Genomic DNA, 18,240 nt, shown 5'->3' with positions numbered 1-18,240 from the left:
TGACCAGAAGATATCGGAGCAGAATTAGGCCATTTGGCCCATAGAGTCTGCTCCACCATTTCATCATGACTGATCCAATTTTCCTCTCAGCCCAAATCTACGTACCCCTCCACGCCCTGTCCAATCAAGAATTTATCAACATCTGCCTTAAATATACATAAAGACTTGGCTTCCATAGCCGCCTGTGGCAAAGAATTCCACAGATTCACAACTCTCTGGTTAAAGAAATCCCTCCTCATCTCCATTCTTAAAGGAAGCCCTACCATTCTAAGGCTGTGCCCTCTGGTCTCAGACCTTCACACCACTGGAATCATCCTCTCCACATCCACTGTGTCAAGGCCTTTCACCATTCTGTAAGTTTCAATGAGGTCACTCCTCATTCTTCAGAATTGCAGTGAATCCAGGCCCAGATCCATCAAATGCTCTTCATACGACAAGCCATTCAATCCTGAAATCATTTTCATGAACTTCCTTTGAACCCTCTCCAGTTTCAGTAAACCCTTTCTAAGGGGCCCAAAATTGCTCACAATACTCCAAGTGAGGCCTCACCAGTGCCTTATAAAGTCTCAACATTACATCCTTGCTTTTATAGAACATAGAAATCTACAGTGCATTACAGGCTCACAATGTTGTGCTGACCATGTAACCTACTCTAGAAACTGTCTAGAATTTCCCTAGTGCATAGCCCCCATTTGTCTAAGCTCCTTGTACCTATCTGAGAGGCTCTTAAAAGACTCTCTTGTATCCACCTCCACCACCGCTGCCGGCAGCCCATTCCATGCACTCACCACTCTCTGTGTGGAAAAACTTAACCCCGACCTCCCCTCGGTATCCATATCCAAGCACCTTAAAACTGTGCCCTCTTGTCCTGGTCATTTCAGCCCTGGGAAAAAGCCTCTGGCTATCCACACGATCAATGCCCCTCATCATCTTATATACCTCTATCAGGTCACCTCTCATCCTCTGTCACTCCAAGAAGAAAAGGCAGAGTTCACTCAACCTATTCTCATAAGGCACGCTCCCCAATCCAGGCAACATCATGGTAAATCTCCTCTGTACTCTCTCTATAGTTTCCACATCCTTCCTGAAGTGAGGTGACCAGAACTGAACACAGTACTCCAAGTAGGGTCTGACCAGGGTCTTATATAGCTGTAACAATACCTCATGGCTCTTGAATTCAATCCCATGGTTGATGAATGCCAACACACCATATGGCTTCTTAACCACAGAGTCAACCCACACAGCAGGTATGAGTGTCCTATCAATGTGGACTCCAAGATCCCTCTGATCCTCCACACTGCCAAGAGTCTTAACATTAGTATTGTATTCTGTCTTCAAATTGGACCTATCAAAATGAACCACCTCACACTTATCTGGGTTGAAATCTATCTGCCACTTTTCAGCCCAGTTCTGCATCCTATCAATGTCCTGCTGTAACCTCTGACAATGCTCCAGACTATCCACAACACCCCAAACTTTGTGTCCTCAGCAAACTTACTAATCCACCCTTCTAATTCTTCATCCAAGTGATTTATAAAAATCACAAAGAGGAGGGGTCCCAGGACAGATCCCTGTGGAACACCACTGGTCACCGACCTCCATGCAGAATGTGAACCATCTACAACCACCCTTTGCCTTCTGTGGCAAGCCAATTCTGGATCCACAAAACAAGGTCTCCTTGGATCCCATAACTCCTTACTTTCTGAAGGAGCCTTGCATGGGGAACTTATCAAATGCCTGACTGAAATCCATATACAGTGCAACCACTTATTTCCCTTGCAGTTTCTTAACTCCACCCGCAAAGATTCAACATTCTCTGACCTCATGTCACCTCTTTCCAAAGATGTAATTCCATCTCTTACCAACAGAACCACACCAATGCCTATCATTTCAATACAATATGTATCCTCGGACATTAAGCTCACAACTATAATTTTCTTTCAGCCATGGTGCAGTGACGCCTACAACATCATATCTGCCAATCTGCAACTGTGGTGCAAGTTCATCTGCCTTATTCTGTGAACTATGCACATTCAAATACAACACCTTCAGTCCTGTATTCACCCTTTTTGATTTTTTTCCCCTTTTTACATTTCAACTCATGCCACTGACTGCAATTTTGCCCTGTCAACAGCCTCTCCTCACTACACGTTGCCTCATCTTCAGCACTATTATCCGCCTTTCCTATGATACTTCTTGCATTGAAATATATGCAGTCGCATGAGTCACACCATGCTCAACCCTTTGATTCCTAACTTTGTTTGAGATCTTACTAACATCTCCCTCCACAACCTCTCCACTAACTGTTCTGGCACTCTGGTTCCCGTCCCCTGCAACTCTAGTTTAAACCCAACCATGCAGCATTAACAAACTTTCCCACTGGGATATTAGTCCCCCTCCAGTTCAGGTGCAAACTGTCCCTTCTGTACACGTCCCACCTTCCCTGGAAGGGAGCCCAAAGATCCAAAAATCTTATGCCTTCCCTCCTACACCAACTCCTTAGCCGCATGTCAAACTGTATTATCTTCCCAGTTCTGGTCTCACTAGCACGTGGCACAGGTAGCAATCCTGAGATCACAACCCTGGAGGTCCTGCCCTTTAACTTAGCACCTAACTCCCTGAACTTCCTATGCAGAATGTTGTCACTCGTCCTACCCATGTCATTGGTACCTATGAAGACCATGACTTCAGGCTGTTCACCCTCCCACTTGTTGAATGTTGAAGACTCAATCTGAGATATCTCAGACCCTGGCACTCGGGAGGCAACATACCATCCGGGAATCTTGTTCTCGTCCACCAAACAAATCCCCTAGCTCCCCCTTCCCTTCTGAGTCACAGAGGCAGACTCGGTCCCAGAGACCTGACCACTGTGGCTTTCCTCTGTTAGGTCACCCCCCACCCCGACAATATCCAAAGTGATATACCTGTTGTTGAGAGGGATGGCCAACACAGCATGCCCACAACTTACTAACACTAAGTCATACTGTCAGAAGAAACTGGAGCACCAGAGGAAACCCACATGGTCATGGGGCGAACATATAAAACCTCTGAAAGACAGCAGTGGGTTTGAACATGGATTGCTGGCATCACGATGACCACTAACTCCTGCTGTGACGCGCACCCTGCTACTCTCTCTGAGGTGGGGTATTCATCGGGGAATGGAGCAGGTACTTGTGGGGGGCTCGGTTGGGTGTGACAGAGGGCAAATCATTCCTGACCACCCCCCCCCCCCCCACACTCACCTACTGGAACACTTAATAAAGGTCCCATTCCCGTGCTTGCCACAGTTGCCGTACTCGTTACCAGCAGAGTTAACAGCTTCGAAGCAGACTGGTGGGGCGGGCTGGGCACCTGGAAGAATGGAGACATCAACACCAGACAGAGCAGACGGTCTCACACCCCTCGATGTATGTGGAGGGATGCAAAGGAGGTGATTGCTGTGGTCTTGGCAGAGATTTTTATACACTTGTTGACTGTAGTGAGGTACCGGAAGATAAGAAGGTGGCTAATGTTGTAACTTTATAAAAGGGCAGCAAAGACAAAGCTGGGAGTGACTGGCCAGTGAGTCTGATGTCATTCACTACAGTAGTGTGACAGGATGTATTACAAACTTCTGTTTCTGCAGTGGTACAGTGATACCACACATATCCCTGTGTGATAGAACACTATTACAGGCACAGAATTATACAGCACAGAAGCAGGCCCATTAGCCCCTCTCATCCATGCTAGCCAAGTTGCCCCACTGAGCTAATCCTACCTGTGGCCTGTTCAATCTGCCACTTCTTCAGGCATCTTATTCCACATACCCCCACCAATGTTCCCTCTAAGGATTTAATATTAGATCATAAATGAATTTAAACACAGCTATATAAGACCTTGGTCAGACCCCACTTGGAGTACTGTGTTCAGTTCTGGTCACCTCACTACAGGAAGGAAATGGATACTATAGAGAGAGCACAGAGGAGGTTCACAAGGTTGTTGCCTGGATTGGAGAGCGTATCTTATGAAAACAGGTTGAGTGAACTGGGCCTTTTCTCCTTGGAGCGACGGAGGATGGGAGGTGACCTGGTAGAGGTGTATAAGATGATGACGGGCATTGATCGTGTGGATAGTCAGAGGCTTTTTCCCAGGGCTGAAATGGCTAACGTGAGTGGGTATAGTTTTAAGGTGCTTGGAAATAGGTACCCCGAGATGTCAGGGCTAAGTTTTTCACAGAGTGTGGTGAGTGCATGGAATGGGCTGCCAGTGATGGCAGTAGAGGTGGATACAACAGGGTCTTTTAAGAGCCTCTTAGATAGATACATGGAGCTTAGAAAGATATAGGGCTATGCAGAAGGGAAATTCTAGGCAATTTCTAGAGTAGGTTACATCGTCAGCAACAACATTGTGGGCGGAAGGGCCTGTAATGTGCTGTAAATACCTCAATGCCATGTTATGTATATTTTACCATCATACACAATTACATTTCTTTTTCCAGTTTCTGATGCAGATGGTGTTGACAACATGGGAGTTTGTGATAATTTGTCTGTAGATTTCAGAATTATGCTATTTTTATTGAAGAAATTAATCAGTGTGCACATGTTTTTGTCGCAGGGCAAAAAATTGCACAGCACAAGATTTTTGCCCTCCTGGACACAGTCCTCACGCCCTAACAGTCTGCTTCTTCCACAGGACAGGAACCATTTGAAAGCTGCAAGTCTAGTTGGGAGTGAATCATAGTTTGAAGTAGGAAGTGAGAGAGCAACATTTTGTAGGACAGGAGCCATTTGGGAGTGAGTCGTTTGTTGAAGTAGCGAGTGAGAGAGTGACATATTACAAGGCAGGAGTCGTTTCAAAAAAGCAAGTCTTGCTGGTGTGAGACTTTTTTCAGCCAATAAATAAAAGGGAAGTGTAAGCAAAGCTGCCATTTTGTGAGTGGGCCAGTGTTAGGAGCAGTCAAGATTTGGCTCAGCAATCCACCAAGGTGCTGGAGAAACTCAGCAGGGCAAGCAGCATTTATGGATAAGAGTACAGTCAACGTTTCGGGCTGAAACCCTTTGTCCTGCTCTTTTCCATCGATGCTGCCTGGCCTGCTGAGTTCCTCCAGCATTTTGTGTGTGTTGTTCGGATTTCCAGCATCTGCAGATTTTCTCTTGATTGTGATAAGATTTAGCTCAACGGGCTTCGCCAAGAACAGGCAGAGGCTAAAGGGGCTGACTGAATCCATAAGACCGTAAGACACAGGAGCAGAATTAGTCCATTCAGCCCATCGAGTCTGCTCTGTCATGCTGATCCCGAATCCCACTCACCCCCATACATCTGCCTTCTCACTATATCCTTTGATGCTCCGACCAATCAGGAAATGATCAACTTTCGCTTTATGTATACCGACAGACTTGGCCTCCACCGCAGTCTGTGGCACAGCATTCCATAGATTCATTACTCTCTGACAAAAAAAATTCCTCCTTATCTCTGTTATAAAAGTTTACCCCTCAACTTTAAGGCTGTGCCCTCTAGTTCCGGACACCCCTACCAGAGGAAACATCCTCTCCACATCCACCCTATCCAGTCCTTTCAAAATACAGTAGGTTTCACCAACATTCTTGTAAATTCAAGTGAGTACAGGCTCAAAGCTGCCAAATGCTCCTCATATGTTAACCCCTTCGTTCCCCGAATTATCCTTGGGGACTTCTCCAATAACAATATATCTTTTCAGAGATATGGGGCCCAAAACTATTGACAATACTCCAACTGCAACCTGATTAGTGCCTTATAAAGCCTCAGCATTATCTCCTTGCTTTTATATTCTACTCTGCTTGAAATGAATACATTCATTACATTTGCCTTCACAAGTAAATTAACCTTTTGGGAGTCTTGCACAAGGTCTCCTAAGTCCCTCTGCACGTCTGATGTTTGAACCTTCTCCCCATTTAGATAATAGTCTGCACTATTGTTCCTTTTACCAAAATGCATGATTGTACATTTCCCAACACTGTATTCCATCTGCCACTTTTTTTACCCATTCTTCCAATTTGTCTCGGTCCTAATGCAATCACATTGCTTCCTCAGCACTACCTACAGCCTCCAACTATCTCTGTATCATCCGCAAACTTTGTAACAAAGCCATCAATTCCACTATCTAAACCAATGACAAACAATGTGAAAAGTAGTGGTCCCAATACTGACCCCTGAGGAACACCACTAGTCACTGGCAGCCAACCACAAATGGCCCCCTTTATTCCCTTTTGTTGCCTCCTGCCTGTCAGCCAGTCCTCTTTCCATTCCAGTATCTTTCCTGTAACACTATAGGATTTTATCTTGTTAAGCAACCTCATGTGTGGCACCTTATCAAACGCCTTCTGAAAAGCTAAGTAAATGACATCCACTGCCTCTCCTTTGTCCACCTTGCTTGTTACTTCCTTGAAGAACTCTAACAGATTTTCCAACTTTGACTTATTTTATCATTAGTCTTCAAGTGACTCAAAATCTCATCCTTAATAATAGATTCCAACACTTTCCCAACCACTGAGATTAGGCTAACCAGCCTATAATTTGCTTTCTTTTGCCTTTCTCCCTTCTTAAAGAGTGTCTACTGTCTTTGGATACTGTTGGGGGTGATGACCAGAGGAAAGTCACAGTGATTCGGTCTCTGGCACTGAGTCTGTCTCTGTGACCTAGAAAGGAGGAGGAACACTGTGGAGATAGGGGATTCATCATTTAGGGGAAGGGACCACTGGAAACTGATGCTGGCAAAGTAGTTATGGGGGGGAGAAAGAAATGGCTGATGAACTTAATGGCACTTTGCATCTGTCTTCACTGTGGAAAGAACTAGCAGTGTGCCAGAGATCCGAGAGTGTCAGGGAGCAGGAGTGAGAGCCATTGCTATTACAAAGGAAAAAGTGCTAGGCAAACTCAAAGGTCTTAAGGTGGATAAGTTACCTGGACCAGATGGACTACATCCTGGAGTCCTGAGAGAGGTTGCTGAAGTGATAACTTATGCATTGGTTATGATCTTTCTAGAATCATTTGATTCTGGCATGGTCCTGGAGGACTAGAAATTTGCAAAATGTCACTCCTCTCTATAAGAAGGGAGGAAGGCAAAAGAAAGGAAATTATAGGCCAGTTAGTCTAACCTCAATGGTTAGGAAAATATGAGTCTACTATTATGAATGAGGTTTTGGGATACTTGGAGACTAATGATAAAATAAGTCAAAATCAGCATGGCCTTTTAGAGCAGCTCATGGTTGAACCCACTAGTGGATCAGCCATTCTGGACTGGATGTTGTGCAATGAACCAGAATTGATTATAGAGCTTAAGGTAAAAGAACCCTTAGAGAAGGTGATCATAATATGATCAAATTCACCCTGACATTTGAGAAAGAGAAGCTAAAGTGAGAACAATCAGTATGATAGTGGAGTAAAGAGAATAACAGAGGCATGAGAGAGGAGTTGATCAGAATTGACTGGAAAAGAACACTAGCAGAGATGATGGCAGAGCAGCAATGGCTGGAATTTCTGGAAGCATTTCGGAAGGCAGAGGGTATATACATCCCAAAGAGGAAGAACTACTCTAAAGGCAAGATGACACAACCGTGGCTAATAAAAGAAGTCAAACCAAACATAAAAGCCAAAGAGAGGTCTTAAATAATAGAGCAAAAATTTGAGGGAAGTTGGAGGATTGGGAAGCTTTTAAAAACCCATCAGAAGGAACTAAAAAGTCATTAAGGTAAAGATGGAAATGAAAGTAAGCTAGCCACAATATTGAAGAGAATACCAAAAGCTTCTTCAGATACATAAAGTGTATCATAAAGTGTATTCTGGAATGGTTTCGGAAGACTGGAAAATTGCAAATGTCACTCCACTCTTTAAGAAGGCAAAGAGGCAACAGAAAGGAAACTATAGGCCAGTAAGTCTGACCTCATGGTTGAGAAGCTGTTGGGAGTTGATTATTAAGGATGAGGTTTCAGGGTTCCTGGAGGCACATGATGAAATTGACTGTATTCAGCATAGTTTCCTCAAGGTAAAGTCTTGCCTGACAAATCTGTTGGAATTCATTGAAGAACTAACAAGCAGGATAGACAGGCAGGCAGAGAATCGGTTGATGTTGTGTACTTGGATTTTCAGAAGGCAAAGTGCCACACATGAGGCTGCTTAACAAGCTAAGGGCTTATGGTATTAAAGGAAAGATTCCAGCATGGATACAACAGTAGCTGACTGGCAAGAGGCAAAAAGTGGGAATAAAGGGAGCCTTTTCTGGCTGGCTGCTGGTGATAGATAGATAGATAGATACTTTATTCATCCCCATGGGGAAATTCAACATTTTTTCCAATGTCCCATACACTTATTGTAGCAAAACTAATTACATACAATACTTAACTCAGTAAAAATATGATATGCATCTAAAGTCACCCTCTCAAAAAGCATTAATAAATAGCTTTTAAAAAGTTCTTAAATACATTGAATGGTAACAAGCTCAGTCCTAACCCCGGCACTTTAACATATCTTACTCCTGGCGGTTGAGTTGGTTTGATGTGGTGTTCTACAGGGGTTTGTGTTGGGCCCTATTCTTTTCACATTGTGCAGGATTCCCTAAAGGTCAATTTGCAGGTTGAGTCAGCAGTGAGGAAGGCAAAAGCAGCAGAATTAAAATGGGTGGCCAATGGGAATGGGAAGTGGGATTAAAATGGGTGGCCAATGGGAATGGGAAGTGGGATTAAAATGGGTGGCCAATGATCTCTTTTCCATTGATGCTGCCTGGCCTGCTGAGTTCCTCCAGCACTTTGTGTGTGTTGCTCGGATTTCCAGCATCTGCAGATTTTCTCGTTTGTGAAAGATCCTTGATTAGGTTGTAGAAAGAAGGCAGAAGAATGGGGTTGAGAGGGAGAATAAATCAGACATGATGGAATGGTGGAGCAGACTCACTGGGTCAAATGACCTAATTCTGTTCCTATCATGGTGTCAATGCAAAGACAGACTCCTTCAGTATGTCCTGTCATAATACCCAGCTTTGCCCTCTGACTGTGCCTCCCACTTGCCTCTTCACACAGGCCCACCTGAGCTGAGGGAAAAGCTGACCTGGGTGATACAGACACTGCAGGGTCCTCTAGACTCAGAACCCAGCTCCAAATAAGCAAATCAGAGCTGCAATATCTGTTCTTTAAAATGCGGGACACCATGGTAGCGTAGTGCTTAGTAGGAGGAAATCATAGCTCAGGGAATCGGAGTTCAAATACACCGCCTTCTTAAAGGAGTTTGTTTGTTCTCCTTGTGCCCGCGTGGGTTTCCTCCAAGTGCTCCAGTTTCCTCCTACAGTCCAAAGATGTACCAGTTACCAGCTGGTCATTGTGAATTGTCCCATGATTAGGCTAGGGTTGCCAGGCAGCATGGCAGAAATGCCAGTTCCACACTGTACCTCTAAATAAATAAGTAGGGACTTTGAATGGCCTCTGCTGATCCCTGTTCCAGCCCAGTGATCAGCCTCTGTGAAGCACTGATCCAGCAAAGTGAACGACCTCTGGTGATCCCCGTTCCAGCCCACTGAACAGTTGCTAGTAACCACTGTTCTGAAGGCCTCTGGTGACCACCGTTCTGACCCAGTGAACCGTCTCTAGTGACCACACTGTTCTGACCCTGTGAACGGTCACTATTGACCACGATCCGGCCCAGTGTCCCTTAATTGCAGGTTTTTTCTGGAATTTCACATTTAATGCCTGTGTGTCCACACTGACTCTCCCCCACACATTCCTGGGATGACTGATGTGCCTTTATGTTCACTACACCCCCATAGTAGATTCACCCTCCCTTCAGATCTAAATGGAACCCTTGTGATGAAAGGTCATAGATGCAGTTTGAATTTGCACCCCTGCTCACTGATCTGCTGACAGCCTTGGTATTCACTTCCCACGCCTATCTGAGGTTACTGATAGATTGGGAAGGGTTGGGTGAGGGACACCACGGATACTGGCGTGTGTATCAACATAGTCTCTGCTGTAGGAACTCGACCGTGTCTGATGCAAGGCTGTGACCCAAAACATCAAGAGCTCCTCCCCCCGAAGATACTGCTTGAGGTTCCCCGGGGAGGGAGTCCGTGTGGGAGAGGAACAAAGACATTCCCACGTGCCATAGAAGAAAGATGGCAGATAGTCATTTGGGCACCTGGACTATCACTGCTCTAGGCCCAATTTCTAGTCTCGTCACAAGGGACAGCGCGCCATTTACTCTTCACCAGTCAGGCATCTGGGCTGTTACGCCACAGTTGTACGGGACAGACTGATGAAGTGACACATGGAGTGGTGGGTAGGAAGACAGTCAATAAGCCCTAAAAAGTGCAGAACCTTTTATGAGACTCGAGGGTTTAGATTGGATAAGCTGAGGTTTCATACCTTGGATCAAAGGAAACTGAGAGGTGGTCTTATACAGCAGCCCAGAGAGGGAGAACACATGGAGACTTTATTCAATAACTGGGGAATCCAGAATCAGGGGCCATGGCTTTACACTCCCCATCCACCAACAATCATTTCACCCAATCCACTGACATGTGATGGGCGGGGGGGGGGGGGGGGGGGAGCTGAGTGGAGCTGACACATGGGCATTTCCACCCCACAGAGACAGGCAGAGCTTGGAGCCAGACGGGGCAGAGTTGTTTGCACAGGGAGAACACGAGTGTTGGTGCAGGGGAATGGTGTGAGGACGAGTCCCTGATGTGATGGTTCTGTGAGGGGGGTGTGATGGTGGATGGGAGTGCATCGATGGATGGGAACTGTGTGAAGACACGCTGTTGTGCCCATCCTGTGTCTGTTGAGACGGGGGGGGGGGGGTGGGTGATTATGGTGGAGATGAAGCACGGGATTAGAAATTGTCTAGGGGGTGAAGGGACAGAAACCAAGAGGTTACTGCATCACACAGCCTTGCCCCCATAACCTAACCTCACTACAGTAAGGTAGAGTCCTGTCAAGCTGTCGATAACACGAGCTATAGCCCAATAAAGCCACCTGCTACATGGGGGCAGAGTCCAGTAACAGGTCACTTGTTTCAATCTGTGTTAGTTTGAAATTCTCTCCTGTATCAATGTCACACTGCACTGATAAATCCTGGAAATCTACCTCACTGGACTAATGTGCCAAAACAGGCTCCAAAGACTGGAGCCATGACCAGTAACTGTCTTCTAATGTACAAAGATACAGACTGCCAGGTACGAGATTCATTTTATTTAGAGATACAACACAGTACAGGCCCTTCCGGCTCAATCAACCTGCACTGCCCAAATCCAACCACATGACCAGTTAGCCTATAAACCGGTATGTCTTTGTAATGTGGGAGGACCCAGAGGAAACCCCCACAGTAATGGGGTGCATGAACAAACTCCTTACAGACAGCAATGGGAATTGATCCTGGGGCACTGGTGCTGTAACAGTATTACACTAAGCACAGTGCCCACATGCCCCAGTCCAGTAACATTCAGTCTACTTGACCAAAGTACGGAGTTGTAATGGAACGGGTCTTACCTGAGCCCCAAAGCATCCGGCACTGCTCCTGGTGAGACTGGCACATTCCGTTGTAACAGTAGGCGTGGCCGTGCTCACAGCTGGAGCCGTCTGCTCGGTAAACATTGGAAGGACAGAATGCCGACGCTCCTGTGCAGTATTCTGGGAGGTCACACGATCCTGCAGCCCTGCGGCACACCGTCCCGGCTGACTTTAACTGCAGTATTTGATTAGAAATTACTTCCAACGTTCCTCTTTAATCAACACATTATAACAGCGGAGAAATCTCACATCACAAACTGCTATTGAATCCCCCACCCCCTCCCGCAATCGCATCAGGGTAACGCAATAGAGTTCCCTGAAAATGCCATCACAAATGGGCAGAGCGATGTGGAAGCTGTTCAGCCTTCATCAGTGAGTGCAGAGACACACACAAAATGCTGGAGGAGCTCAGCAGGCCAGGTGAGGTGTTGCACCTCGGTAGGACCAACCAGGGTAGGTCTCACACAGTGAATGGTAGGGCACTGAGGCGTGTGGTAGAGCAAAGGTCCATAATTCATTCTAAGTGGTGTCACAAGCAGATAAGGTCATGAGGAGAGCTTTTGGCACACTGGCCTTCATTAATCAATACAGGTGGCCCCCGTTTTTTGAACGTTCGCTTTAAGACAGCTCGCTGTTACAAAAGACCTACATTAGTACCTGTTTTCGCTAACCAAAGAAGATTTTCGCTTTTAAGAAAAAAGACGCCCGCTTTATATGTGTGTTTACCCCAAGAAAAACTACCATGACTGTGAAGCCTTGTGTGGGCAGTTGTGTGCGCATGCATGTACGTGCCAAATTTTTTTCTCCAAATCGATTTTGGCTCGCTGTCTTCCTGATTTTGATTTTGACATACAATATTTCTACTTTATATAGCTGTGTATTTATCATCATACCTGATTTTACTATATGTTCATGTTATTTTAGGTTTTATGTGCTATTTGGTATGATTTGGTAGGTTAATTTTTTGGGTCTGGGAATGCTCAAAAATTTTTCCCATATAAATTAATGCTAATTGCTTCTTTGCTTTATGACATTTCGGCTTACAAACAGTTTCATAGGAACCCTCTACCTTCAGATAGCAGGGGAAACCCGTATACAGGAGATGGGATGTTATTTTGAAGTTGTATAAGATATTGCTGAGGCCTGATTTGGAGTATTGTGTGCAGTTCTGGTCACCTACCTACAGGGAAGATATAAACAAGGTTGAAAAAGTACAGAGAAACATTTACAAGGACGTTGCTGGTCTGAAGGACTTGAGTTATATGATAAGAACGAATAGGTTAGCACTTTATTCCTTGGAGTATAGAAAATTGAGGGGAGATTTGATAGAGGTTTACAAAATTATGAGGGTTTTATGGGGTAAATGCAAGCAGGCTTTTTTCACTGAGGTTGAGAAGGCATGGATTAGACCATAAGGTATAGGAGCAGAATTAGGTGATTCTCACCATATCCTTTGAAGCCCTGACTGATAAGGAAGTGATCAACTTCCACCTTAAATGCATCCACAGACTTGGCATCCACAGCTCTGTGACAGAGCAATCCACAGACTCACCACTCTCTGTCTAACAAAAAACCCTCCTTACCTCTTTTGAGGGGTCGCCCCTCAACTTATGTAGATAAGTCTACAAGTGGACAGGCTGTACTTGATCTGGTATTGGGAAATGAACCTTGCCAGGTCTCTTAGTGGGAGAGCATTTTGGAGATAGTGATCACAATTCTATCTCCTTTACCATAGCATTGGAGAGGGATAGGAACAGACAAGTTAAGGAAACGTTTAACTGGAGTAAGGGGAAATATGAGGCTATCAGGCAGGAACTTGGAAGCATAAATTGGAAGCAGATGTTTTCAGGGAAACGTACAGAAGAAATGTGGCAAATGTTCAGGGGATATTTGTGTGGGGTTCTGCATAGGTACGTTCCAATGAGACAGGGAAAGGATGGTAGGGTATGGGAACCGTTGTGTACAAAGGCTATTTTAAATCTAGTCAAGAAGAAAAAGAAAAGCTTACGAAAGGTTCAAGAAACTAGATAATGATAGAGATCTAGAAGATTATAAGGCTAGCAGGAAGGAGCTTGAGAATGAAATTAGGAGAGCCAGAAGGGGCCATGAGATGGCCTTGGTGGGCAGGATTAAGGAAAACCCCAAAGCATTCTACAAGTATGTGTAGAGTAAGAGGATAAGGTGTGAGAGAACAGGACCAATCAAGGGTGTATGGAACTGGAGGAGATAGCTCAGTGGTTGGTAAGTTGATGGAGAAGATCCTGAGAGGCAGGATTTATGAACATTTGGAGAGGCAGAATATGATTAGGAATAGTCAGCATGGCTTTGTTAAAGGCAGGTCATGCCTTACGAGCTTGATTGAATTTTTTGAGGATGTGACTAAACACTTTGATGAAGGTAGACCAGTAACCATGTAACCATATAACAATTACAGCACAGAAACAGACCATCTCGGCCCTTCTAGTCCGTGCCAAACGCTTACTCTCACCTAGTCCAACCTACCAGTACTCAGCCTATAACCCTCCATTCCTTTCCTGTCCATATACCTATCCAATTTTTTTTTAAATGACAAAATCGAACCTGCCTCTACCACTTCTACTGGAAGCTCGTTCCACAAAGCTACCACTCTCTGAGTAAAGAAGTTCCCCCTCGTGTTACCCCTAAACTTTTGCCCCTTAACTCTCAACTCATGTCCTCTTGTTTGAATCTCCACTACTCTCAATGGAAAAAGCCTATCTACGTCAACTCTATCTATCCCCCTCATAATTTTAAATACCTCTATCAAGTCCCCCCTCAACCTCCTACGCTCCAAAGAATAAAGACCTAACTTGTTCAACCTTTCTCTGTAACTTAGGTGCTGAAACCCAGGTAACATTCTAGTAAATCTCCTCTGTACTCTCTCTATTTTGTTGACATGACGAGAGGCTTGTCATGAGGCATATCAAGACCCCGCTGCCCGTCACTGGACACCCTGCAGTTTGCGTACTGTCCCAACCACTCAACAGACGACGCCATTGCCACCACCCTCCACCTGGCCCTAACCCACCTGGACAAAAAAGACATATACGTTCAGATGCTGTTCATAGACTTCAGTTCAGCATTCAACACAATCATCCCTCAGAAACTGATTGGAAAGCTGAGCCTACTGGGCCTGAACATCTCCCTCTGCAACTGGATCCTAGACTTCCTGACTGGGAGACCTCAGTCAGTCCGGATCGGGAGCAGCATCTCCAACACCATCACACTGAGCATGGGGGCCCCCCAGGGCTGTGTGCTCAGCCCACTGCTGTTCACTCTGCTGACCCACAACTGTGCTGCAACACACAGCTTGAACTACATCATCAAGTTCACCGATGACACGACCGTGGTGGGTCTCATCAGCAAGAACGACAAGACAGCTTACAGAGAGGGGGTGCAGCAGCTAACAGACTGGTGCAGAGCCAACAATCTGTTTCTGAATGTGAACAAAACAAAAGAGATGGTTGTTGACTTCAGGAGGGCATGGAGCGACCACTCCCCGCTGAACATCAACGGCTCCTTGGTAGAGATCGTTAAGAGCACCAGATTTCTTGGTGTCCACCTGGCAGAGAATCTCACCTGGTCCCTCAACACCAGCTCCGTAGCAAAGAAAGCACAGCAGCGTCTCTACTTTCTGCGAAGGCTGAGTAAAGTCCACCTCCCACCCCCCCCATCCTCATCACATTTATACAGGGGTTGTATTGAGAGCATCCTGAGCAGCTGCATCACTGCCTGGTTCGGAAATTGCACCATCTCGGATCACAAGACCCTGCAACGGATAGTGAGGTCAGCTGAGAAGATCATCGGGGTCTCTCTTCCCGCCATCACGGATATTTACATTTTACGCTGCATCCGCAAAGCAAACAGCTTTATGAAGGACCCCACGCACCCCTCATACAATCTCTTCTCCCTCCTGCCGTCTGTGAAAAGGCTCCAAAGCATTCAGGCTCTCACGGCCAGACTATGTAACAGCTTCTTCCCCCAAGCTATCAGACTCCTCAATACCCAGAGCCTGGACTGTCACCTTGCCCTATTGTCCTATTTATTATTTATTGTAATGCCTGCACTGTTTTTGTGCACTTTATGCAGCCCTGTGTAGGTCTGTAGACTAGTGTAGCTTTCTCTGTGTTGTTTTTTTACATAGTTCAGTCTAGTTTTTGTACTGTGTCATGTAACACCATGGTCCTGGAAAACGTTGTCTCATTTTTACTAAGTACTGTACCAGCGGTTATGGTCAAAATGACAATAAAAGTGACTTGACTTGACTTGATCTTTCCTATAATTCGGTGACCAGAACTGCATACAATACTCCAAATTTGGCCGCACCAATGCCTTGTACAGTTTTAACATTACATCCTAACTCCTATACTCAATGCTCTGATTTATAAAGGCCAGCATACCAAAAGCTTTCTTCACTACCCTATCCACATGAGATTCCACCTTCAGGGAACTATGCACCATTATTCCTAGATCACTCTGTTGTACTGCATTCTTCAATGCCCTACCATTTACCATGTATGTCCTATTTGGATTATTCCTACCAAAATGTAGCACCTCACACTTATCAGCATTAAACTCCATCTGCCATTGTTCAGCCCACTCTTCTAACTGGCCTAAATCTCTCTGCAAGCATTGAAAACCTACTTCATTGCATAATCTTCCTACTGCCAGCCTCACTAACATGTGGCACGGGTAGCAATCTCGAGATCACAACCCTGAAGGGCCTGCCCTTTCACTTAGCATCCAACTCCCTGAACTCACAGGCTGTTCACCCACTTACTCAATAGGTTTCAAAAGGTAGGTACTTAAGAATGCTAAGGACTCGATCTGAGAAATCCTGGACCCTGGCACCTGGGAGGCAATATACCATCCAGGAATCTTGTTGTTATTTACAGAACTTCCTTTCTGTTTCTCTAAGTAATGAATCCCCTATCACCACAGCGTGCTTCTTTCCCCACCCTCCACCGCCCCCACCTCCCCTCTGAGTCAGAGTCAGACTCACTGACCACATTGACTTCCTACTAGGTCATCTCCACCAACAGTATCCAAAATGATATACCTGTTGTTGAGGGGGATAGGTCTCTGCACTGACTCCTAACCCCTTTCCCCTTCATGAATGTACCCAGTTTCCTGTGTCCTGCACCTTGGGTATAACTATCTCTCTATATGTCCAATCTATCACCCCCTTAGCCTCCCGAATGATCTGCAGTTCATCCAGCTCCAACTCCTTAAGATGGAGTGTTAGAAGCTGCAGCTGGATGCACTTCTCACAGTTGTAGTCATCAGGGACAGTGGATGCTCCCTGCCTTCCCACATCCCACAAGAGGAGCATTCAACCATCCTGCCTGGCATCTCTACTGTCCTAGCTGAGCAGATATAAAGAAGGAAAACTAATAAACTGCGGGGGAAGCAAAAAATCTATCTGCAACTTTTTTTTTAACCTTCTCTGACTGAAGCCTCAACATCTCCACTCTGACTCTGACCACTCCAACAACGGCAATTACGACAATGGCCACTCCACTTGCCCCTGCCTTACTTTAATTTGTTCTTGCTAATCAATCCTGAACGCTGATTGTGTGCTGCTCAAAGCTCCAAACTACCGCGAGTCACTGAATCAGCAAACCTAAGCGAACTATGTCTTCACACACAAAATGTCCGCAGGCCAGGCACCATCTATGAAGGAAAGTATGGTTGATGTTTCGGACTGAAACCCTTCGGCAGGACTGGAGAAAAAAGCTGAGTAGATGTAAAAGATGGGGGGAGAGGGAGAGAGAAACACCCCCAGTGATAGGTGAAACCTGGAGTGGGAGGGATGAAGTAAAGAGTTGGGAAGTTGATTGGTGAAAGACAGATGGAAGAAAGAAAAGGGGGAGGAGCACCAAAGGGAGGTGATGGGCAGGCAAGGTGAGAGAGGGAAAAGGGGATGGGGAATGGGGTGGGGGACATTCTTTATGCCATCAGGTTGGAGGCTCCCAGTGTGGCCTCCTGTACATAGGTGAGACTCGACATATATTGGGAGACAGCTTTGCCGAGCATGCATGCCAGAACAAGTGGCCACCCATTTTAATTCCACTTCCCATTCCCATATGTCCATCCATGGCCTCCTGTCGTGATGAGGCCACACTCAGGATGGAGGAACAATGCCTTATATTTCATTTGGACAGGCTCCAACCTGATGGTATGAACACTGATTTCTCAAACTTCCGGTAGTGAACCCACCCCTCAGCAATCAACTTCCCAGCTCTTTACTTCATCCCTCCCCCTCCAGGTTTCACCTGTCCCCTGGTGTTTCTCTCTCCCCTCCCCCCACCTTTTAAATCTACTCCTCAGCTATTTCCTCCAGTTCTGCCGAAGGGTTTCAGCCCAAAATGTCGACTGTACAGGACTCTGGTCTGCTCAGTCCCTCCAACATTTTGTGTGTGCTGCTTAATTCACTGGCCATCATAAATCAATGTTTTGAGTGCTGAAAATTGGATGTTATCTTGAAGCTGTATAAAAATTCTGAGGGGTATAAATAGGGTAAATACAAGCAGGCTTTTTCCACTGAGGTTAAATGGGACTACAACCAGAGGTCACATGTTAAGGGTGAAAATTGAGAAGTTTAAGGGGAGTATGAGGGGAAATTTCTTCACTCAGAGGGTTGTGAGAGTTTGAAACAAGCTGCCAGCACAAGTGGTGCATGTAAGCTTAATTTCAATGTTTAAACAAAGTTTGGATA

General features: G+C 45.6%; 1 protein-coding gene across 7 annotated transcripts in view; it reads right to left on the bottom strand.

Moving 5' to 3' along the window:
- Positions 1-18,240, bottom strand: part of LOC140726056 (disintegrin and metalloproteinase domain-containing protein 19-like) — a 156,330-nt gene that overhangs the window by 66,071 nt on the left and 72,019 nt on the right. For all 7 annotated transcript variants that reach the window (XM_073041955.1, XM_073041960.1, XM_073041957.1 and 4 more), the window contains 2 exons: positions 11,484-11,679; positions 3,243-3,351 (listed from right to left, as the gene is read on the bottom strand). In XM_073041955.1, coding sequence (XP_072898056.1) covers positions 3,243-3,351; positions 11,484-11,679 — 305 coding nt within the window. The remainder of the gene's footprint in view (positions 1-3,242; positions 3,352-11,483; positions 11,680-18,240) is intronic.

The sequence above is a fragment of the Hemitrygon akajei genome, chromosome 4, assembly GCF_048418815.1.
Source record: "Hemitrygon akajei chromosome 4, sHemAka1.3, whole genome shotgun sequence".
Lineage (NCBI taxonomy): Eukaryota > Metazoa > Chordata > Chondrichthyes > Myliobatiformes > Dasyatidae > Hemitrygon > Hemitrygon akajei.
Note: the sequence above shows the minus strand (reverse complement) of the source record. Positions and strands in the feature narration are given on the sequence as shown.